The sequence below is a fragment of the Pithys albifrons genome, chromosome 30, assembly GCF_047495875.1.
Source record: "Pithys albifrons albifrons isolate INPA30051 chromosome 30, PitAlb_v1, whole genome shotgun sequence".
In the NCBI taxonomy this organism is placed as follows: Eukaryota; Metazoa; Chordata; class Aves; order Passeriformes; family Thamnophilidae; genus Pithys; species Pithys albifrons.
The window spans coordinates 1,665,797-1,689,784 of record NC_092487.1 but is presented as its reverse complement, the minus strand read 5'-3'; the positions used below and the strand labels follow the sequence as shown (position 1 = coordinate 1,689,784).

Below are 23,988 nucleotides of genomic sequence, written 5' to 3'. Positions count from 1 at the left end.
TCACAGGGAACACGGCGGGCCCGTACTGGAAGGTGCTTGGGAGCCCTGGTACCCCTGTGTAGTACGGCAGACTGGTGTAACTGTAGCCAGGAGGCAGCGCCGGATTCAGGAACGTCTGCTGTGTGGTGTGATGAGTCTGGGTCTGGCTCTGCTGAGGCTGTGCCAGAGTTGTTGCAGGAGCAGGGGAAGAGGCATCACCTCGGCCAAATTTTGTTAAGTCACCTGAAATAGAGAAGGTGAGAGTGAAGAACAGACATACCAGATCCTGGCCTGCTCCAGCTCAGCCCAAAGGTGACCCAAGCCTTTTGATAAACAGCGACTTGAATCACCCCCTGCCTCCTGCCACAGCAAAGGTCCGCAGTCCTCACAAGCTCTCAGACCTTTGGACACTGATAAGACAAAGCTGTTAGTTACTTCTTCGCCCTAGCTGAACTACAGAGGGGAAGGGAAGCCCACAGTACCTGATCTACTGTGCTGCACCATCTGATGTCAGCCCAGTCTGGCACCTGATAAACCTGCCACCGGCTGCCTGTGCAGCAGAGCCTGTGCTAGAGGTCTCCCTCATCCCTCTTCCTGCACCAGCAACAGGACTGAACACAACCCAGTTCCCTGCCTGGGCTGTGCAGGGCTGGGGCAAGCTTCCTGTTCTGCTCTTCGTGAGCACCTGCTTGGCTCTTCCATGCAAACACCCTCCAGTTCAGAGCTCATACAGTGCCATGCTCTGAGCTTGGCATTTCAGCCTCAGCTGGGCAAACACACTTCCACATAAACTGGCTCCTGACAAAGCTGTGGAGAAGCAGTGCTGGAAAAAGAGCAAACCCCAAAGTGCAACAATTCCTAAAGCATGTGAAAAATCAGCACAGTCATTACCCACTGCAAGTCAGCAGTGCAAAAACACATCTACCAAGGTCAGGGAGAGATCAGGCATCTGCTGGGTGCTTGAGTTCAGTTTGACAGGGCCCAAATGTCCCACTTGTCTTCTTGATGAGACTGTCCCATAGATAAAATTCTTAATTTCTCCGTATTTTGTGTTTCTTTCTACTCTCAGTGCTTGAGAAGCACTGCTTACCACCTGCCTCTCCACCACCTGGAAAGCAGCTCCTCAGTTGCACACCTTGTGGAATCTTTCAGTTCTTCTTCACTCCCTGTCCAACTGCTGCACTAACTCACCCACCTCTTCCCAGAAGGCCTTGACAAAACCAGATGCCCAAAAGGAAGATAAGAATTTAGCTGTGAGAAATATGTCCAAACCCCACAGGCAGTGAAGGAGGCTGATACAGATGTAGCTCCAGCAGACCAAGGCACAGAACACTACTAGCAGCAGCACAAACCCTGATGGGATGGGATTTAGAGCAGTCTTTTTCCCTACCAGAGTACGGATTGCTGCTCAGGCTGCCATCTCTTCCAGTCAGCGGGGTGGTGGGTGTAGGGAATGGGATGCTGTAGTAATCCTGACAAATAAAAACAAAGGGAGATATTTTATCAGATCTGTCTGAAGGTGCAAAGCAGTTTCTTTTGGGATAGAGGAATTTCTGTACTGCAGCTGCAAGGTATGTCAGGGTGCCACAGTTCGACCAGCCACATCCAGACTGATCACAAGCTACAGCAGCCCCACGTTTTTTGTAGCATGGACCATCCCCCTCATCTAGCTATAGGAAGAGCCAGATAAGGTCTACTGGTATGCAGTCCTTAAACTGCCTGGACTTTCCCCTCTGCTTCACAAGAAAATGGACGCATCCTATTGCTAAATAAAGCCCATTCTCATTTAATCACTTACTCTATCAAGGATGAGACATGAGTCTCTACAACAGCCCTGCTGATGCAACTCTCATGCTTCCTGGCCCCACCAGGGACACTGCTGTACTAGTAACTCATGCTCCCAGCTTCCCAAGTGCCAAGGAGCAACTGATTATCTCCTCACGGTTGCCACAGAGCAGTGCATCCATGCAGCACTTCATTCTTCCAGCTCTTCAGGACCACCCCCAGCCCAAGCTCTCTGTACCCTCACAACACTCAGTGCCAGCAGAAATGGAGTGTCCCTGTCACTCTGCAGTACTCACCAATGGGAATCTCGTCTGGAGCATTTGCAAGTCATCATATCCGTACACCTGTGGCTAGAAAAAGAGCAGGAAACGATGTCAGGGTCATGGACTAGATAACAACACTTACCTAAATTTAGATTAAACATTTAGATAAACATGAGACAAAGCCAGAAACAGCTGGTCAACAGCCACATGATCCCCCAGGCACCTGCAGCCTGAGTCCCTACACAGGCTGACGCTGCTGGAGGTTCCTGGGAGCTGCCCAAAGGAGAGTGCTCCAGACCACACAGCCACTGAACAGTTTTTCTCTGGAAATCATCCCAAGACTGAAATCTGTTCTCACCTTCAAGAGAAGGCTGTAACACACCCCCAGACTTTGTGGCAGTCACCACCCTTGCCCTGTTTGCCCTTTGTCACATCATGTTTCTAACACAGGTTCACACCTCCATGTGCTGTGCTCTGTCCAAGGGCTGCTGCTCCCCAAAGACTGGGGAGGCTGTAGAGAACAGACACACAGACTCTGTTCTAGGGTCACCAGGAGAGACATTTACCTCCATGGGCACATGGATTTTACAGAAAACAGCAGGTCCAAACTCCACCTGTCCAAAGCAGCCCTGCCAGGCTATGTCAGTTTTTGGTTTCCCCATTATGCTACATCCCTCCTGTCTGCAGAGGAAGCTGGGAGGGATTTGGTGGCATGACATAACTGCAAAGAACTGACTGTTCTACTCACTGGATAGGCGTGTAGCAAGCCTGGAGCCATGATATATGGATTAGGCAACAATGGTGGGACTCCAGGAGGGAGATTGGGAGGGGCTTTTCCTGAAAAAGGGAGAGAAAGGAAAAGTTCCACAGTGAAGCAAACAGCAGAAGCTCACTCTCTTAGCTCCCACACCTCACCCCTGTACAGAGGACGCAGAAGTACCTGATGTTGTTGCAACAGAGCTGCGAGTCGAGGCCGTCACCGTGGAGTTGCTGCTGAGGCTCAGGCCCAGGCTGCTGACGTTGCTGAGGCTGGAGGAGACGCTGACCACAGGTGGGGCAGCCGACACCGTGCTGGAGGAGGTGGAGAAAGTGCTAGCAGAAGAATGGAGGCTTGCTTCACTCTCCACACTTGTGTGCTAGGGAAGGAAGGGAGGAAAGTCAGAGAACCAGACACATGGAACAGAGTGAACAGGTACCACAGGACACTATGCAGAACACTGTGCAACTCTGTCTGCACAGGGATGTTTCTGCAGCAAACTGCTGCAGGCTACAAAGAAACCTGCTTTGCACCGGTTTAAGTCCAAAATCGCGACAGCAGCCAATCCCTAATGCTTTCAAGCCTCTCCTGTGGCTGTGTCCCAACACATCTGCCTGCTGGGAGGAGCAGGGCTTGACAGTGCACTTAAGCAGGAAGATCTATTCTGCTGTAGAAGTGGATACCCCTGGACTCTGTACATGAGAGCTCCAGCAGAAGAGACATTTGGTAACACAGCATCAACTACCAGTTTGCTCTGACGTGGCTGCAGGTCTGCAGCACTTTCAAGTGCTGCTACAGGCTCAAAAGCAGCACTGCTCAGTTGGAGACAAGCAGGGAGTCAACAGCCTCGAGCCACAGGGACACAGCGTTCTGAGACAGGACAGGGGGTTATCTCCACAAAGCATCCAAACTCCAGCAGGACAAGCCAGCCAGCCTGGCAGCTCCTGTCACAACCACAGCCCCATGGTCAGGCACCCCAGTGAACCTGGCCAAGCTGAGCAGGGACACCCAGACTCACCAGAAGAGTTGAAGTTGATGTTCGCCCAGAGGATGTGGATGAGGACAGACTGTTCTGCTGCGTGGGTAATGCACTGCAGGAGGAGAAATAAAAAGGTAAGAACCACTATTGGTAGCACTATCTCATTCCCCATCTGCTTGAATGGGATGCATTGTCTGTCTTCCTCACTGCCTGAGACGGTCTCTAATGTCCACTATAGTCTATTTCTTCTCGTTCTGCTTCTCCAGAAATGCAGTCCCCATGCTCACTCACCTGCTGAGCTGGGCAGTGGTTGTACTGGGAAGCTCCTCGCTGTGGCTCAGGCTGCTCAGAGCTGTTGAGTGTTGGCTGGCTGTTGTCAGCAAGGATGATGCAGACACCCCATCATTGAGAGGTGTGATACTGGGAGCAGAGGGGGAGTCTGATTTCACTGCGGGGCCTGTAGCACCTGCAAACAAAAGCTTTGGGTTATCGGCAGCTACTGGCAACTTACAGAGGGCAACTCAGGGACAAGGATCAGCAAATGCTCAGCTAGAGGAGTCAGGAGGTCTGAGGCTTCCCTCACTGCTGTCAACGAGTTACACACTTGTGATTGTGTTCTATGTCTCACTTTACCCACACATTGCCGTTGACTCAGCAAAGAGCTTCAAGACTTACAGATGAGGTGCATTCCACAAACAAAGCAGAATAAATGATTGTTACTGGTGACCCACCAAGGATCTTGTGGATCCATCAGCAGAAAGCTGAATGTTTCGAGGAAAATAATCTCAATGGCAGCAATTAGTCCAGTGGGAAAAGGACTTGCTATTAGCACAGATAAAGCTTTCCATCCAAAGGAGAGAACATGAGCAGTACAAAAGATGCAGGTCACCTGCTGTGCTGGCAGACACTTACCTTCAACAGCCTGTGTGGTTTGTAATGGCGTGGGCTGTACAGAACTGAAACCATTCTGAGGAAGAAGAGAAAAAAGGAGTACTGGGCATTACAGCTGTGCATTTCTAGGGGCAAAGCTATGTCAGCTCCCTCTCCCAAACTCCCTCCTCAGTTATGGAAAGGTCCTTCTACCAACACAGGTCACTAGACTGTGCTGTGGTCAATTCCAAGGTCAATTAGCCCATGCCAGTACAGCCCCCAAGTGTATATTTGAGAAATCAGTGCAAGAAGTTTCTCTGCTGCTGGTAGTTTGACTGCCTCAACATCCTCAACTCATGTTCATTATTCAAACCTGACATTAGTGAACTGGTGGCAGCATACAAGAACCAATCCTTAAGATGAAATGAAATCCTTCTCCAGCATGCCCCTCTCTAGCAGGGTAACTGTATGTGACCCAACACACACCTTGCAATCAAGTCTATGCCACTGGCCCAGCCTCAAGTACACAACACAGCTGAGGGCACTGGGGACAGCCAGATGAGAGCTCTCGTGAGAGCCCACAAGCCACACAGTGAGGCTGGAGAACCACTTGATAAACCACTCAGCTTCCCCTGAGACATTGCTTCACACAGAAAGCTCACTCAGCACAACAGGTTTTTCTTTTACCTTAGCCTGGGTCAGATCTTTCTGGGGTGACGAGGAGATGGAATTTGGGTATCGCCTCGTCTGGGTGGATCTCTGTTCATACAGTGGTCCCTGAGCGCTGTTCTGGGAGGTAAATGTTGCTGTCTGTATTGTGCCGCTCTGGTAACCAGACTCCTGGCTTTGATTGGACGAAATCGTGGATGAAGATTCACTACAAAGTGAAAAAAAAAGAAAAGTAAGTGTTCCTCCAAAACAGCCCTGTTGTAAGCTGCTGACCCAGACTGGGCTCTTAATTTCAAATATTCAAGATAAAGGGCCCCAACCATCAGCATAATGGCACCACACGAAGCAGCCAAGCCAAGAAACATGCCCAGACAGCTGGGGTAGCCCAGCCACAGGAGGATGCTGGCACCCAGCCACAGGCTTGCCTCACACACTGCCTTAGGTAACATTTCATGAGCTGCCACCACTCAGGTCCTCATCATGGCTAGGCTTTGTGAACCAAGATTTGGGAAGGGCAGTGGATTTTTTTTAGGTGAGGCACAATGTGTGCAACATTGGCCCCACCCTTTCACCCTGAGGTTCACCTGCCATGGCTGAGCAAGCTTGGACAGTGACAGTGAAGTCCTCAGGACTAGAACCTACAGCACCCAGTATTCCCAGGAGGTCTTCCCTCCCATCCAAGTACTAACCAGGCCTGACCCTGCTTAGCTTCCAAGACCTGATGGGATCAGGTATCAGAGTGGCATTTAACTGCCTTACTCAGGTCCTAGCACTCAAGGGACAGCCAGTTACTAAGGTTCAGTCCAAGAGAAGACATTGCTTTATCAAGGGACCATCACCCTACGTAGCTACACCTACCCCACTGTAACCCAGTTTACCAGGCAAAAAGCAGGACAGAGCACTCAGAATCTGTTCACCAGGGACATGGAACAGTTTCGCTGAGTATTCCCCACCTGTGTTTCCAGCAACACAGATGAAGGGCAGCAGGAAAACTCTGCTTTCTGTGGAAGTACCGCAGGCCAAAACAGCCACAGAGCTGCCTGATGAGTCTGCTGGCAACTTATGCTTTGCTATTGCATACATTGTCCCCCCTTGGTGACCACAGCAGAGTCAGAAAGGGTCTACTAGTATGCAGCACGACTCAAGTCCGTGGGACCAATGACCTTCCAAAGCTGCCTGCTCAGATTGCCGGTTCCTGGCCCTCACCTGGCCGTGCTGGTGTACAGGCTGCTCTGAGACTGGCTAACGGCAGCGCTGGTTGTGGGCGTCGACTCGTACTCGGCAAGAACAGGCTCCGAACCAAACTGTAACGCCCCAAACTGCAGGTTTAGCCCTGAGATATCCGCCGAGCCAGGCATTTCCACTGCGAGTGCAGGAATCTGCAAGGGATGAACAACACAACAGGCAATCACTCCCTGGGAGCAGCACACAGAATTATTTCAGTGCTCATGTTTCCCAGTACTTGATGGCAGTTACAGGCTTGCAGCCTCTGAATTAACACTGTTCAACCCAAGCTGGCACACAACTCCATCACCTCCAAAACCACCCAGTGCTAACAGCAGGAAAGCCAACCCCAGACCTCCCCTCAATAGCCTAAAGGGATGTTTCTGCAGCTCTAACACAGTCCAACACCTCCTTGCCCACCATCAATCTGTACCTTTGATGTTAACGATGCTTTTTTCTTTTGCTGCTTCAGCTTCTGCTGTGCTGGCTGGGGACTTGAGGACTGGTTATCTGAGGACCCTGGGGACATCTGGGGCACAGGATTGGTTTTGCTGGGCAGAGGAGAGGATGGGGGTGCCGGCGTGGTTGTGGAGGCAGTCACTACAGGCTGTTTCTCCTGCATGAACACTTCTATCATGGTTGAAGTTGATGTGAAGGCCTGACGCTTAGTGAAGGGACTATGCACAGAAGAGTCTGTTGGGTTCTTGAGATCTGTGGGTTAGAGACAGAGGTGAGTTAGCAGGTTTTGCTGTCTTAAAACTAAATCAAGTTCTGGCACTTATCAAGATAAATAAATTTGTTTCATACTACGAGTTGTTCTGGAGCCTGTTAAAATCAGACTCTGACCACCTTGCCCTCTGACCACCATCAGGGCTGAGCCTTTTTAAGCCCTTTTCCCCTGAGCTCCTTTCCCCATCTCTACAGGATGAAGCCAGCCTGCATGGCAGAAGTCCTCCATTCTCCAAAAAAAGCCGGGCTCCAGAGTCCCTTGTGTGAAGACACTGCATGTCAGAGTCCTGCACCAGCCTGATGCAGCTTCCTTCCTGTTTCTGTCAACATTTCAGTATTCCACTGCCTGCTGCTTCCTCTGCAAGAACTGGGTATCCCCCAAGCAACATCACTGCTCAGGGCTGCCACCCTCAGGTCTTTCCACCACCTTCCTCTTTCTACTTAGCCTTAACACCAGCTTATTGAAAACCAACTTCTGTTATCACTAACTCTCCTTTGTGGCTTCTTGTCTGAGATCAGAAGCTGCCAACACTCACTGTCACTGGGGCGGGCTCAATTTTCATTCAGCTTAGATTTGTACCAGAGCCATTTCCCTGGAAGAAACACAAGATGAAGAAAATGGCACTAGCACTTGACCAAAGCAGAGCTCAGCATCTCATCTGGAAAGAGCCTCTCAATCGCTATTTATTGTCTCCTGCTAGCCCAGAGGTAGAGTTACTTTTTGCATTTAACAGCAAATCACATTGCCTTAGAAGATAACATCAGGTCAGCAGGGAGAGGAGACTGACAAGTGTTGGTATTTGGGAGCTATTCTCTAGAGGTGCCCTTTCAGACCTTTTTCTAGCACAACTTTAGACCAGGATGTAGCTCTGCACACTGTGAGAGGCTCAGGAATGCAAGATCCCTGGCCTTGAAGCATGTTGGAATGATGGATTCAACTGTTCAAAGTATAGAATGAATAGGGAGAGACTCACACACTCTACTACATTTTGGTCTCACAACATTGCACCTACAGTTCTTTTAATTTCTCCAGCTCAGCTGGCTTGGTTGAGAACTTGTGATCAGCCTTTCTGCTGCACCCCTCTCCCTACTGCTCCCAGTGTGCCTCTGCAGTTCTGGGGGGTCACACTCCCCCCACTCTGGGGAGCCACACTGCTTTTCCTTACCGTACTGCACCAGAGACGAGGTCTGCGTGGTGGTTCCCATGTCCCAGGAAGCAGCAGTGGTGCTCCCAGCAGGCTGGGTGTGCTGAGCTGCCAGCTGAGCCAATGCCTGGGCTGTCTTGAACTGCTCCAGAAACTGAGACCCTGTGGTACTGCTGCCTTTGGCCTCCCCGACGTCTCCAAACCCTTTCCCCAGCATGCTCACCTGCAATTTCAGCAAGGAGATAACGAAGTCAACACCTCCCATGACTGGGAACTTGGCTCAGAGGACAAGTACATCTCTTAACATAAGCCTGAATGCACTGTACCCTCTTGCTTCTCACTGGGTGCATCAGCTTAACAGCCCTGAGCTCCAAACACATGCACACTGCTGGCAGGGAGGTCTGGTGCTTCTCTCCCAGCCTTCATCACGTGTGAGTGCAGGTTTGATCATCTTCTACCCAGCCCACAGCATGTACAGTACCACGGAGGGTTACAAAGAAAGTCAACAGACAGAATCTTAAAAATGTACTAAATTATTCTCATGCATTTGGGTGCACTAAAAAAGAAACACCTTTATGTTAAGGTGGTTTTAAAAATCCTTTCTCGACTATCTCACCATTAACTGCACAATTTTTCTTTCTTTTTGCTAAAGTTCCACAAAGCAACATCTGCCCAGCTCTGCACATCCCCAACTCTGACTACTCAGTGCCTCCTTCCCTGTCCTGCCAGTAGATGACAGCATTCCACCCTCCAGTTCCATACAAGTTCCCAACCACTTCCACTTCTCAAATCGCTGAAATTGCAAGCCCTGGACCACAAGAGTTTTTCCTTTCCACTGAGCAGGAAAGGAACAAGTGTTGCAAATCAGACAAGGGCAACAGGGGGGAATTATTCGAGTTATTTCAAACAGAGCAATGAACTTCAGGCCTCTGCATTTGAAGCAGGCTGGCAAATTATCTTGCTCTGCCAGTCCCAAGCAGCAAGAAGGTGTCAGGACTGCATTTCCCATACTACCCAAACAGACAGAGAATGTCAGGGGATGAGCAACCCCAGTCAAACTTCCACTGACAGAGACCAGCATTTCCTTACCATGCTGTGGTGAGAGAAGGAGTTTCCAGAGGCAGGCTGGGACAGAGCAGTCTGCTTGGAATTGCTGAACACCAGTGGCTGGGCCAGAGAAGGAGTCTGGGTTGACTCCAGGTTTGTTGACTCATTCTCCATAGAAGAGGGTGTCTTTCCTAGCAGGACTGCAAGATCGATTCTGTGAAGAGAAGAGGATAACCCACCAAGGTTACCATGAGCTCTCACTTCCATGACAGCAGTAAACCCACTCCAGACTCACAACTTTAACTTTACAAATTGAAGGAACCTACAGAAAGTTAACCTGCTACTGCCAGTAGCAACCTCAAAAGGAGAGAAGGATTAGCAAGACCCTGCATAGCCTTTGATTTTAAACCATGTTTTTCATTAATATAATGCAGAAAAATGCCCCCAAACCTGAAGAACCAGCAGCAGAGCCTAGGAAAACTCTAATCCAACATCAGGATTCAGAAACTCCTTACTCAATTCTTCCATTTAAATCCAGCTCATCTCATTCAGAGCTGCTGCATTTTAGTTAGCTGTCAAGGTTTAGTCAAAGATGGCAAATTGCTCCAGAACTTGTATGCCACTTTTCCCAGGTAAACTGCATCACCATGGGTGCTCACCTTTGTCCAGCTGTGATTGTCACATTCTCAGCAGGCAGAGGCACTGAAGACACGTTGGAGGCAGTGAAGATCTTTGTCTCTGACAGCTGAAAGATAAAAAAGGGAAAAAGAATTCAAAAGTGAGAACACTGCTTTGTAACAGTGCCTGTGACATAAAACACATGAACATTTGAGACAAAAGAGCCACAGAAAAACTGAAGAAATTCAAATGTTTAGAATCAGCTTCTGTTTCATTTGTTTTTCTCAGGCAAGTGCACAAATCCCTCAAATCCTTCCACAAATTTCCCATAGTCCACAAACCCACTGGGGCCCTGGGCTGGTGCTGCAAGTCGACAGCACACAGGATGGAACTGCAAAAGCCCCTGCACAGGTAGGTGGAAGCACTGGTAGAGAAGCCAAAGGAAGAAACTCTGGATCCACACCTAAGCTTCCAAAGATACAGGCTCACTTGGATGATCTGACCAACAGATCAAGTGTGGAAGGGAAAATGACATTGCTCAAAAATGGATGAAAAAGAGGGTTAGTGATTTAGCCCAAAATATATCTGAACATGAACAGCTTCTATTCCAGGCTGAGGAACAGCCAGAAAACGAGTGCCAGAGTTTAAAACTAAATCTGGAACCCTTGGGAGCATCTCACATACAGTGAAGGAAAGAAAGGCTCTCAAAGGCTCTCCTCTTCTAGCAGAGACCTGACTGAACAGAGAGAACTGCTCCTGTCTCCAAACTCAGCAGGAGCAGCTCCCTCAGACGGTGACTGGAAAGCAAACGCTTCTCCTTCCTGCCCAGTCTGTTGGCTGAGCCAAAATGAGCATGCAAAGCAAACAATTGTACTAAAAAAGCCCAACCCTGCACCCATTTGCAGTAACAGAAGTCCTCCCCTGATTTGGAGGAAGCCCATTTCCCAAGAAACTGACAGAGGCATTAAAAGCCAGTGCCAACAGCTCCCATTGGCCCCTGAAGAAGACCTCAAATAGAGAAGGAAAGGCAGCCAAGGAGCATGTCAGAAAGTGAAGTCAAGAGCTTCTGTTCCATCCAAATCACAAGGACAAGCAGAGGCACATGACATACATGGAACCAACTACGGCCTCCTCCATGGCATGAGGTGTGATCAAAGGCAAACCTTCCCCAACTGCCACTGCATCAGAGGAACAGAGCAAGAGTCCTGTGTGGAGTCAGGCCAGTTTTTGGAAGAATTCCATCATGCAGTTACAGGAAATGAGTGGACCAGCCTCAGTGTCCCAGGAGATCCCTTCCTGACTTGGGCTCCCATGGCAAGCTGTGCTACACATAAGCTTTAGAAGCTGGGATGATTACTTATTCATCATAGCTCTGGCAACTGGGAGCCTGGCTGGAGTTCTACCCATATTTTGGGAAGGATGAGCTTTGAGTTCCCCTCACAGCTGTGTGTGCAGACAGGACAGCAGCCTGCTGGCAGATGCACAGAGGAGAGGGGTTTGGAGAGTACCTACATCTTCATTCCAGTCCTCCGTGCCCCATTCTTCTGTCGCTGCTCTCCACGCACCTACAAGGACAACAACAGGTATAGAAGTTATGCATTCATCAAAGCTCTGCCTCCAAGAGCTGCGGAAGCACTGGGGAGTTTTGCAGGTAGCCAGGAGGATTTCTATTTGCCAACCAAGCAGGGTAAAGCTGTTGACCCCAACCCATGCTTCCTGGGCAAGGTACCACAACAGGGTCACCTCCACCTTGCTGGCATAGGTTAGGCTGAAAGAGAGGGCCTGCTGGGCTGGCAGATAGGGCAACACACCTCCTGACACCAAACAGGGCAGCTGAGCCCAGCAAAGAAGCCCTGGCATCATCCCCAGTCTCCTTGCACCATTTTCCTGACCTCCCCTTGTACTGCAGCAGCTCTAGGTTTGTGCACCTGGAAGCAGTCAGTGTTACCCCAGCAGCTTGGACAGAGCACCTCCCTCACAGGTTTCCTGCCAGCTCTGGCACAGGATCTCACCACCCAGGTAAACCTCAAGCTTCTGTAAAACCTGGGGACAACTGAGCCATTCCCACGATTCATCTTCTCCCCCCCACTAAAAAAAAGTCTTGAAAACCCCAGCATACCAGGACCTCCTGTGCACAGGCAAATGGGATTCAGAAAGGAAAGTTTAAGGGACTAAGGAATTCCTGCATTTTGTGAGCAGTTGCAGAGATATGCTCAAAGCAAGCAGCACAAAGTACTGGGAAGGAAAGCTGGAGACCTCAGGCACAATCCACAGCACAATTTAAGAGAGCAAAATTTACCTGAAAATAGTTTTGCCTGGCTGCATCTTCAACTTGTTCCAACCCTCACTTTCATCACAGTACTCTGAATATTATGTGGCAACTTCTGAATCCATTTAACAACTAAAATTTGGTTTGGAAGGAGCGCAGGAGATTTCACATCTGCAAAGACCTCAGAGCATAATGCCAGGCCTGGTTTGCAGAGCTTGTTTTTAGTCCACACAAACCAGATCAACAAAACATGACAGTACCAACAGGGGTTAATCTTGCAGACACTTACAGGGATGGAACAAGTTGGCATCAGCCCTCTCATAAGCTGAAAGCCTTTTACAACATCAAACATAGCATGTGGGGAAGGAGAACACTGGATTGTTCTGCAGGACACAAATCTCCCCATATAAGCTTTAGCTGTGTATCTAAACAACTGCCTGTCCAGAAGTGGGGAATTTAGCACAAGAAATATTTATCAGTGAATTATTCTTTTTAAACTGTTGTTTTGTTTTGCTTGACAAGTTGCACCAATTCAAGAAGTCTTCCAGGGTTTATTTTTCTTATATTCAAGTTTGAAATACAGATATTAATACAACATGACTTCCCAGACTGCCAGGAATCTCAAGGCACACTACCCCTTCCTTCCCAGCCAGAAGCATCAGGAGTTCAACACATTCAATGCAAAACACATCTGGAGTTTAAAAACTCAGATTCCCCCATTTACTCAGATTTTCTGTGCCCTCATAGCAGAGGCAGGAAGGTTGATTTCCAGATTTTCACGGATCAGAAAGATCCTTCCAGCTCAATCCTTACCCAAGAGGTGGAATGGGAGCTGGATGTACCTGCAGCTGGCCCAGAGAGCAGGAAGCCAGAAGAGTTGCCCCAAGAATTACTTGTGCATGCAGGAACACAGTACAGGGCTCTTAAGTTTTGCTTGTTTGGGGAAAAGGAGAAGAAAAGCAAAGCAGCATGAAAAAGCAGAAGGAAACCCTGCAGATGAAGAGCACCCATTGATGGGGCTTTCACAGCAAGTCCACTCTTTGAGTGCTGGACACTGACTCAGCATGGCTTGTGCTCCCTGCACACAGAGGAGCAGATGGAAAAACAAAGACCTCTAATGTATGATCAGGCATTCACCAGGAATGCTCCAGAAAGCCTCCAACCAGCAAAGAGTGGGAATTTTTTTTAAAGAAACCAAATGTACTGCTGCTCTCCATTGAGCTGGAGAGCTACATCACAACCAGTACTCTGACCCTTCTAATACCATCTCAGAAGGGTTGTCTTCTCTCTGCTCTCAGAAAGCCCTTTAAAGAGTTGCTGGTCTTTAAGCTTCTCAAATCAGGAAGAGAAGAAAAAATACAATTAAGCCAACAACACATGCAAATATGACTATGGTAAAGGAAAAAAAAATCTCATTGTGTCTCCAGGATTTCCACATCCGTCCTCAAACACAGTCTCTTCATTTTAAACTGAGCACCCAACTTGCTCCTCCTACAGCCCCTCAGGCAGTCTACCACTGGATCCAGGCCTGTTGCCTCAGCCTGGAAGGGCAACAGACTCCAAGGCCCTCACTCTACACCTCAAAGGAATGTAAATCCAAACACAGCCAAAGGGCAGCAAAACCACAATGGCAGCTCTGGAGCAGATAACCTTGTGATGCCTGTGGAAGTTAAAGATTAACCCTGAGGAGAGAACCAAGAGACACTCCAGCATATGTCTGCCTGTGTTTGGGCCCCTGCGAGAGAGACTCTTCAGCCTCAACACTCCTCCTGCCCTGACCTTCAAGAGTCAAGTTCCTCTGGAAGGTTCCTTAGCCTCAACTTCAAGACCTCAGGTTAGACAGAGGAGACAGTCAAACATGATGTTGGCCTTGCTATGGACACCAATGGGATCTGGCAAACTGGGTGATCCCATGGGTGTCTCTTGGCTTCATAAGGCATAAAAGGGTGTAAGAACAGAAAGTCCCTTCTGGTGAAGGGACTGGAGCACAAGTGCTGTGGGGAGAGGCTGAGGGAGCTGGGGGTGTTTAGCCTGGAGAAGAGGAGGCTCAGAGGTGACCTCAGCACTGTCTGGAACTGCCTGAAGGGAAGTTCTGGCCAGGTGGGGGTTGGTCTCTTCTCCCAGGCACTCAGCAATAGGACAAGGGGGCACGATGGGCTCAAGCTCTGACAGGGGAAATTGAAGTTGGAGAGCAGAAGGAAATTCTTTGCAGAGAGAGTGCTCAGGCATTGGAATGGGCTGCCCAGAGAGGGGGTGGATTCCCCATCCCTGGAGGTTTTTCAACTGAGATTGGACATGGCACTGAGTGCCATGATCTGGTAAAGGGACTGGAGTTGGACCAAGGGTTGGACTTGATCTCAGAGGTCTTTTCCAACCCATTCCATTCTATGATTCTCTGAAAGCGGCCAGGCACTGAGCAGCTTTGCCATCAAGCATCCCTGTCACCACAAAATCCACCATCATCTTCAACTGCAGGGAGGTGAAGGGGAGCAGCCAGGCAGCAGGAGCATGCCAGAGCAGCCACCAGGCACTGCTGGCCCAGGGGCAGCCACAAGCAGAGGCACAGCACAGGTAGCTCAGCCAGACCCACTCCCATTGCAGCAGCATCGTGACCCTGAGCAGGAACAGCAGGAGCCAGCACAGGACCACGGCAGAAATGGCAGGGAGGCAACAGCAAGTCACAGCTTTCAGGGGGCAAGACAAAGGGAACAGGACTGAGCTGCCTCAAGCCTCCTGCCCTCATGTGGGATACTCTGTCACCAGCGCTGTGGCCACAGAGCTGCTCGGGGCACCAAGAAGCAGTGGCTGAAGCTACAATTTACACAATTCACAGGAACTGGGGTTAGCCTCTCCCAATGACATTCAAGGTGTCAGCATTAGTAAAAGCAAAAAGTCAGAACAAATGTCAAATATTCATTAAAATGAGCAAATTAAGAGAGAGAAGAATGACATATCCACAGATATTTCAGTTTTTTTAAAAAGCTATAAAGTGAAGGTATCCGGGGCAGTTAGTGCGCCTGGATGTATCGTACCAGGAGCAGTGGCAAATTTTCGGGGATAATTTGACCCCTCACCCCCAATGAAATCAAGTCCTGAAACAAAACAAAAAGAAAAGAAAGACAACCAGTGAAATTTTGACGTAAAGAAGTGAAGGTGAGTTTCATTGACCCCATATACACCAGTCACATTGTACCTGTGGATATTGTTAATTTAAAGAGATGCCTGCGGCTACTAAATTGGAAACAAAATGACCATGCGTGACACAGCTGACCAGCAGCATTGCACAATAAAATTTACAGCTGCACTGTAGCACTAGAGCAAATTTTACTTGTTTTGTCAAAAAAATCTTCTATTCCCCCCAACCATGCTCTAATCCACTTTGATCCACAATTCCATAGAACACCAACACAAAAAAAAGATAGCCATCCACACAGAAGCCTGTTCCCACTAGACAGTTAAACTGCCAGCACACAGAGCTTGTCCACTCCCAACCCTTTTCCTCCAGAGCCACACACACCCACTGCCCTTAACACATGCCCACACTATTCCCTCCAGTATTTAAAACCCTTCTTCAATTGCCAAGAAGATATCACTCAATCTGCTTGTGTTCTAAACAGTCTTATTTTTACCCCCTTCCACAGCTTTGTTTTGTTAAAAAAAACAACCAAACAAAAAACCAAAACCCAAACAAAACCCCCTTCTCTGACACTAACAAGGTTCAGTAAAAAGTATCCAAGTTTACAATTCTCTCTTTCTAAAGCAGTTTTTCAGCACATATGGAAGTGGCCTAAAGCACCATCAACACAGGTATGAATTCTTCTTACACCCAAGATTTTTTATTTACTTGAATACTCAGTAATTTGGGAAAAATTATTTGACTTCACAGTGGTGCAAGATCGCTCCATAAAAAAAACAACCAAACCACCACTCTTGAAACCATCCCCACAAAGAGGCTACTTATGGTTAAGGACTGTCTCCTGCCACTGCTCCACTCTCACACTGCAAAATCCGAGTTCACCTGTATCTCACAATACTGTGTGTATGTGAAACAAAACCCAGAGCACCAGTTTTCCAATGCAGAAGAATATGCAGGAGCTGCTGGGTGTTCAGAACCACCCACCAAACACATGCTTGCTTCAAAAAGGGAAGAAGGAGGAATTCCTTTTGGCTCATTTCTATAATAAAGTCTCATCACAGTTTGAGCAAGATGACCATGAAAGAGAGAATGCTCCCAATATCAAAATCAAGAGCAAGACGTCTGACTCCAAGTAATAGTCTATGGAGGATGTACCTAACATCAGGACCACCTGGACCTGTTAATTACACTATGGTTTATAAAAAAACACTTTTCCAAACAGTAGCATGGTTTTCTACTGGAAAACAAAGGAAGGCGAGTGTTCCTGTGCCTCTGTTGTGCAACAGCAGCCACAAGCTCACACCAGGGCAATCATGGTAAATGGTGCAAAGAACCAGGATCACTGAAATCCACCTCTAAACCAACAATCCATTCCCTGAGCCGAAGACCTGCCCAGAACCTTCTCAGTGCAATTGGACAGATGCAAAAACTCACTAACCCTCTCAACACAAACCAGCACACACGAGCTTCAAGACACTTACTTGTGCCATCGTCTGGCTCAAAGCTCCCAGTGTTGTTCCACGTGTTGTTGTTGCTATTCCCATAGTTCTCATCCGTGCTGGCTGGCTCAGCATAGTCAGCAGGGTTGAAAGTTCTGTAAGAAATACGAGGATGGAAATGTTCACTCTCTCTGGTGAAACACTTGGAAAGCAACTGATTTTGTTCAGTCCATGACACATCTCAGTCTCTCACAAGGCAGTTCTTTCAGCAGAGGGATGTTTCAGCTGTACCAGCCATCCCAAATTTAAGTTAGCATGATGCAGTTTGGGCCTTATTAACAAAAGAAAGTAGGAACACAAATGACTGACACAAACAGTACTATTAATGCACAGATTATTATTTTTGTTGTGGTTTGTGCCAGAGAAACTTACCCCATGCCTTGGGCAGAAAATCTTCCCCCTCGCCGTCCAGAGCCACCTGTAAATACACACACAGACTGCTGAGCATTTCTCAGCTCTATGTCACTGGAAAAAGAAACACTTGAACGATACATGGAGTTCTGATGCCCAGCCAGAATATGAAAGTGGAGAGGATCTTCCTGAGCTGATGGGATTTCCAGCAGCATCTTTAGATATATGGGAATGACCCCGGCTGGCTGGCAGCATGATTAGCAGTGCATGATTCCAGGCTCAGATGAGGTTTCCAGCTGGCACAAACCATAAGTGCTGAACCCCAGGTCCTGATTTCTGCAGGGTGTGAACTCAGCAACAATTCCTAAGCAGTAGTAAAAAATTAATTTTTGCACTGAGTATTTACTGCCCAAGCCAGCGATGGTGCTCAGACACGTGTAAGAATGAGGATGCAGGTTCTGTTGCTAACAAACCATTGGCCCACCTGCCAAACAGTCATCTCGGGTTTTTTAACTTCTCACCTCTGTAAGAAAGCTCAATTTTTGTTCTAACTTCGCAGATGGGATGTAAGAACTAGGTGCTATTTCTAGCACATTTAAGATGGGGAGGTAACATGTAGACACTAAAGGTAAGCACGAGGACAGAAAAATCAACTGTGTATTTTCAGTTTGGCAATCCCTCCCATAAAAAAACTCTTTGGAACCTCATGGGAGATTAATACACTGATGTCACTCTTCTCCTCCCACCCCCTCAGACTTCAAAGCCTGTGTGTACCTCGGCCTCGGCCACGTCCCCGCCTCCCTCTTTCCGTGCCTCTTCCAGAAGATCCTCCACTCTTACTACCATCTAGTCCATTCTCCTGGCCCCGAACTGAAAGACAGAACAATGCAAAGACAATTTCAATACTTATCCTGCTTTAGAGGAGTACAGGACCAGACCTACAACCCCAAAGTGCGGCAGCTGCACAGGGGCCACGTCACCACACACTCCCAGAACTTCTGATTTAATTTGACGACAGTGAGGACATCTCAGGCAGGGGAGCATCACATCCACACACACAGGGCTGATGTGTCTGCTCAAGCTTTGCAGACAGCTGTTACCCAGCATGCAAGAGGTTTAGGTGTTACTAAAGGGCAGGTGCATACACTCTCTTCCACGGCTGGCACCTCGCCCCCGCCTGGGCGGCCCCCCGCGCCGTCTGCTGAAATCCCGCTCCCGCTCCCGGTTTTCTTTGCTTTCTTCACTGGGTTCTGTCTGTCCACTCTCCTTCTGTCCTGAGACACTCTTCTTCTTCCCGACCATTTCCCAGGAATGCTGAAGGATGACAGAGGGAAAGGAAGTCAATCATAGCTTGATCAATGCACGATGCAAATACACAGAGATCCAAACAGGCTAAAGAGAATATAACAAGGGTCTGTGAAGAAATGGTTTCCATATCGGTTTTCTTTTGATGAGTCTGAACAGTCTACACACAGCACAGCTTCTTCCTTCAAGAAAAGCTTTCTTTCAGCTGACTGGCATGCAGTTTGAAGTAAAAGGAGATTACTTGTTCTATTTCTGCAAAGATCTACTAAAATTCTTCAACAGAGAGAGCATGATACTTCCAGAGTTCAAAGCATGGATAAATTTAGGGGAATAAACGCTGCCATTTCACACAGATGACCAAGAGCTCTCAGAATAACTCAGGTAAATGTTCCATGGTGCTCCACAGTCAACATTTTGGGGTAAGTTCGTCTCTCACATGCAGAGTGATTAACAAAACTCCTCCCTAAACAGCAGCTCAGATGGAGAGAAGCATCTCAGAATTTATCCTACAGGCGAGTTCAACTGCAAGAAGTTAAGCACGCCTCTAGCTCACTGCCGTGGGCCTGCACCCATTTGCTTTATGACAGTCTGCAGAGGTTTCATACTCTTAAATTGATGCTGCAAGTTGGTAGAACAACCAAAAATAGACACAAGTCACTGATGAGCACCTGAAAACACAACTGGAAGGCAAGTCAACAGCTGGTTTTGTATGGCAGCATACAGGGACAATGACAAAAACCCCAACAACACAGTGGCACAAACTGCCATCAAACTCAAGGCTTTCAAAGTTTCTTGCCATATGTACCTGGCTTCAAAGAAAACTTACAAAAATGCTTACTTGGGAAATGTTTACTTGGAATGCTGTAATTTTAAACCAAATCTCATCCCATGCTAAGATCACACCCGCTCCTTTACTCTTGCAAATACAGCACATCACCAGGAACTGGCTCAGCAGGTGAGCTGTCTGCATCAGAGAACCCAAACAATTAGCAAGTCTGCTTCCTATCAAAATATCCTCTTTCCAGGATTGCTGCACAAGCTGAATCCAGACCAGCAGCAGCTCCAAAACACTCAACCAGTGGCACTGCAGATACTGCCTGTGCTCAGCACTGCAGTGGCCACAGGGCCATGGGGCTGGAGCACTGGCAGCCTGGGGCTTCTTCCACCTGCCTCTCCATACCCTGCCTGCAGATCACGTGCTGCTGGGCCTCTCAGATACTCCCATAAAGGAAGTGTTCCTACACAATGCCAGGTGCTGTGCCCTGTCCTGGATGGTGCTCTCATGAGCAATGTTTCTCTAGAAGTTAAATTGTTGTGATAGCAGAGGTTTGTTCTCTGACTAGAAGTCACTTGTTACAAGATATGTGGAGGAAAATACAGTCATGTCAGAACTGTGCCTCAAGAATGCACATACATGTTATCCCCCTTTCTAAAACGATTTTATAACAGCTATTTTGATCAATTGTCAATGGCAAGGGCTCTCTAAAGACAAGGAGGAACATGTACATGTGCTGTATTGAACTTGGACAGTGCCAAGGCAGGCAGAGCACCTGACACTGGGGAGCAGCTGCAATACACATAATACAGTCTGGGGCATCCAGCTCACCCACTTGACCCCAAGGGCTCATCACGGGAGAAAAAAAATCTAATAATATTGTGCAGTGATATTTAGAGCCTCTACAAAGAGTTGAGTCCGTTCCAGCCAAACTGGGTGCTGAAAGGATACCTGTCATCAGTGGCAGTTTGGAAGGATCTGAAATTTACAGGCTTTTTCCTGGGCTGTAACAGAGTTTGCAAATCTGCCACCATTGTCACAAAAGGAATGACACCCCAGACACAGGCAGAAGGTTCCTCCAAAACAAGTGCCTGCTTGTTCTCAGAGCTGACCTTGGCTTGCCTGAGACAGGCACCCGTGTGAAGGGCAGCAGCCAAGCCCAACTCCACAGAAAACAGCAAAAAGACCCTCAAAACTGTGGTATAGGGAGCAGCACACAAACCAGTCAGTGCATCACTGAGAAGTGAATGTTTAGGGCCAGAGATAAAAAAAAAGACATTACTCTGACAGAAAGGAACCACAGCTGACACATACCTGCCTTTCAACACAGGTCATTCAGCCCTGATGGGAAATATAAGTTCCTTCATACTCAGTGGAGTGAAAGCACATACAGATGCCACTGTACTGTTGCCAAACTGCTTGGATTCAAAATGAATAGGAAGGAAATTACTTATTACATTTTCCCCTCTATTCCTTCGAGCCTAGGGCCATGCCTGCAGCCCATGCAGAGCAGTGTTCAGCAGTCAGGTCACAGTCACACTGTGTATGTTCCTGTGGAACTAGTCAGTCTTCGTGGCTCTCCTTATCTTGACATTACTGGATGCCTCACCTGCAAATATGCAGTTACACTGAGCTAGGCCTCACCAGATTTACAGGACTCAATCCTACCGTGTCTGGATTGCCCTCCAGCAGCACGTTGATGGCTCTGTTGACATCTCCATTGCAGTCATGCAGAGCAATCACACACTCGTCCTGGTTCTTGCCTGTGATGTCAATCAGCTGTACAGAAGACAACCACAGTCAGCATGTTCCATACCAAGATGGCACCAAAATCCCTATGGGTCTTTCAGGAGGCAAAGCATGTTGAATCCCAAACTAGGAATCTTTCAAAAACATGTTCAGGGCTTGGGAGTCTCCCCAGCCTTCTCAGCTTAACTTTGCCCCTCAATGAGAAGTAACTGAGGGTTTGATTTTCTGAGATATCATTGCTTCACCATGACTCAGCCTACAACCCCTTTTCTCAGGACACCACTGTTACCTGCAGGAACAAACTAGAAATTCAGCAAGGCAAAAGGTGCTGTACCTGCATCAGGGCAACCTTAAGCAGAAACACAAGCTGGGGAAGAACATATGGAGAGTAGCCCAGAGGAGGACTTGGAGGTGTGGGCTAACATGATCCAGTCATGTGCACTGGGAGCCCAGAAAACCAACACTGCCCCAGGCTCAACCCCGCTGTGTGGACAGCACTTGAGGTAGGGAATTCTGCTCCTCTGCTTTGCTCAGATGAGACCCCATCACAAGTGCTGCCTCCAGCTCTGGGGTCCCTCAACACAGCAAGGACATGGAGCTGCTGGAGAAAGTCCAGAGAAGGCCACAGAGATGCCCTGTGGGCTGGAGCCCCTCTGCTCTGGACACAGAGTGGTAGAGCTGGGGGTGCTTAGCCTGGAAAAGAGAAGGCTCCAGGGAAACCTTAATGTCCCTTCCAGTGCCTAAAGGGCCTACGAGAGAGCTGAAGATGGACTTTACACAAGAGCCTGAAGTGACAGAACGAAGGGGAATGGCTTCCCACTGACAGAGGGCAGAGGTTGGTTGGGTACTGGGAACAAATTCTTCCCTGTGAGTGGTGATGCATTGGTACAGATTACCCAAAGGAGCTGTGGCTGCCCCACTCCTGGAAGTGTTACAGGGCCAGGTTAGACAGGGCTTGGAGCAACATGGTCTAGTCAAGGCATCCCCATGGCACACACGTAGAACTGGATAGTCTTTAAGGTCCCTTCTGACCTAAACTACTGTATGATACAACTCCATGAAGCCAGTCCAAGGAAACTGAGGCAGCAGCCAGATAGATGTGTCCCTCCTGCCACCCCTACTATTCACAGTACTCCCAATATTGATCTTGCCTTCCTGTCAGAGTTCATCTGCACTTTCCACACTCACTTGTTTCACCTTCTCCTCAAAGTCAGCATCGTTGTGGTCCGAAATCATCTGTGCAAGTCGAATCTGTTCTGCAGTGGCCTAGAGATCAGATGGAGAGAGAGAGGGCATGGTCAGAGTGGGCAATTTCCAAACCTTCCTCTAAAGGCCATTCCACTCCCCTGAGATCTCCAAAAAGGAATCAGTATGGCAAAGAGAAGCTGCAAACAAGGGTCAGAAAAGGACAGCTCCAGGGGGAAAGTGAGATTAAAAAGGAGTAAGCAAGGGGAGTTTGGAAGAAAGGGAGGTACTGCTGGATGGCTTTATAACACCAAGTGAGCAGCAGCCACCAAAACCGCTTCTATTTTGAGGCAAACCTTACCACCACCAGCAAACCAAGACCCACTGCAGGCAGCTTCTCAGCCACTTGGGTTCATTAAAGTGAGGAGGGAATGGTCAGATGGAAGCCAACCCAAACCTCAGCACCAGGTCCCACTTGGGAGACACTGACACAGAAATACCACCATCAGTGGCTGCCCAATTAACCTGGCTCTGGCAGCAGCACCTTGGGGCACACGGGGAGTTTGTTAGGCAAGCCCAGCCATCAGCACCAGGCCAGGCAGGACAGTCAGGTCTCCACCTCCAAGCCACCTGGTTTCTATGGACGCTGCCCTTACCTGCGGCCGCTGCTTGTGCTGCGTCTGGCTCTGTGTCTGTGTCTGCTCCCAGTTCCCCCGGGTTCGGTTAGTGCCCACCGATGTCATCATTTACAGTATATACAAATAACAGTATTTACAAGGTAGAACTCTGTGGTAGGTCAGGGGAGAAGAGAGAACAGACTGTTAGAAAACAAAACCAAAAGGCAGCACCAGGACTGAACAACTGCATGGGCAACACAGTGAGAACACCCTCACAGGCTCCCCACCACTTCCCTAAACCCCTGGCAGGCCATGCTGCCATCACCACGTCCTCCCTTGGCACTGCTTGAGGTTTCTCTCCCAGTTCCATGGCAGGGTGTTCCAAATGAACCACCACCTGCATCCAGGTGGGAGCAATCGGGCCCCAAGAACAGAAGCAGAATCAGAGCCAGAGTGGTTTGGGTTGAAAGGGACTTTAAAGCTTATCCAGTCCCACCCCCTGCCATGGGCAGGGACACCTCCCACTAGACCAGGTTGCTCCAAGCACCATCCAGCCTGGCCTTGAATGCTTCCAGGGATGGGAGAGTCTCTGGACAACCAACCCCTTGCCAAGGCCTCACCACCCTCATTGTAAAAAAACCTCCTCCTTAGCTAATTAGATCGACTCCCTCAATCTGAAGCCATTTCCCAGACTTATGACAACAAGTTTAACAGCTTGCTGTTGAAAATATGTGTGAATGGGCATGGATTTGCCACAAGCCCAAACTGAGGCTTTGGCCCTCAAATGGAATGCTTGAAAAAAGCTCCAAAGAAACTTCACTTGGAGAACAGAGCATCTCAGAGCCTCAGACACATCAACTACTTCCTCTTCTCCTTTCTTGTCTTCAAAGCAGAGCAGGGGAAGCAAAAACACTCCAGCAGTAAGTGGTGCTACAGGTCTGTGGAATTTTTTTTTTAAAGAAAACCTGCCCTTTCAGAACTGCCTATTTTTGCTTGCTTCAGTTGTTACCCAAAATTGGAAATGTAAAGATTTCTTG

The 23,988-nt window shown here is 48.5% G+C and overlaps 1 protein-coding gene across 4 annotated transcripts in view; it reads right to left on the bottom strand.

Annotated features, from left to right (window-relative positions):
* The window catches only part of UBAP2L (ubiquitin associated protein 2 like), a 30,689-nt gene that overhangs the window by 3,687 nt on the left and 3,014 nt on the right, over positions 1 to 23,988 (bottom strand). For 2 of the 4 annotated variants that reach the window (XM_071579525.1, XM_071579526.1), the window contains exons 2-24: positions 22,991 to 23,120; positions 22,338 to 22,415; positions 21,069 to 21,179; positions 18,466 to 18,634; positions 18,095 to 18,190; positions 17,342 to 17,387; positions 16,952 to 17,064; positions 15,367 to 15,426; positions 11,578 to 11,630; positions 10,107 to 10,192; positions 9,490 to 9,661; positions 8,422 to 8,623; positions 6,960 to 7,237; positions 6,509 to 6,681; positions 5,321 to 5,510; positions 4,676 to 4,730; positions 4,055 to 4,229; positions 3,803 to 3,875; positions 2,968 to 3,163; positions 2,776 to 2,864; positions 2,061 to 2,114; positions 1,370 to 1,451; positions 5 to 222 (exon numbers count right to left, since the gene is read on the bottom strand). In XM_071579525.1, the coding sequence (XP_071435626.1) occupies positions 5 to 222; positions 1,370 to 1,451; positions 2,061 to 2,114; positions 2,776 to 2,864; positions 2,968 to 3,163; positions 3,803 to 3,875; positions 4,055 to 4,229; positions 4,676 to 4,730; positions 5,321 to 5,510; positions 6,509 to 6,681; positions 6,960 to 7,237; positions 8,422 to 8,623; positions 9,490 to 9,661; positions 10,107 to 10,192; positions 11,578 to 11,630; positions 15,367 to 15,426; positions 16,952 to 17,064; positions 17,342 to 17,387; positions 18,095 to 18,190; positions 18,466 to 18,634; positions 21,069 to 21,179; positions 22,338 to 22,415; positions 22,991 to 23,080 (2,859 nt within the window). In that variant the 5' untranslated portion in view covers positions 23,081 to 23,120. The remainder of the gene's footprint in view (positions 1 to 4; positions 223 to 1,369; positions 1,452 to 2,060; positions 2,115 to 2,775; positions 2,865 to 2,967; positions 3,164 to 3,802; positions 3,876 to 4,054; positions 4,230 to 4,675; positions 4,731 to 5,320; positions 5,511 to 6,508; positions 6,682 to 6,959; positions 7,238 to 8,421; positions 8,624 to 9,489; positions 9,662 to 10,106; positions 10,193 to 11,577; positions 11,631 to 15,366; positions 15,427 to 16,951; positions 17,065 to 17,341; positions 17,388 to 18,094; positions 18,191 to 18,465; positions 18,635 to 21,068; positions 21,180 to 22,337; positions 22,416 to 22,990; positions 23,121 to 23,988) is intronic. The other 2 variants (XM_071579527.1, XM_071579529.1) reach the window with 1 other exon arrangement.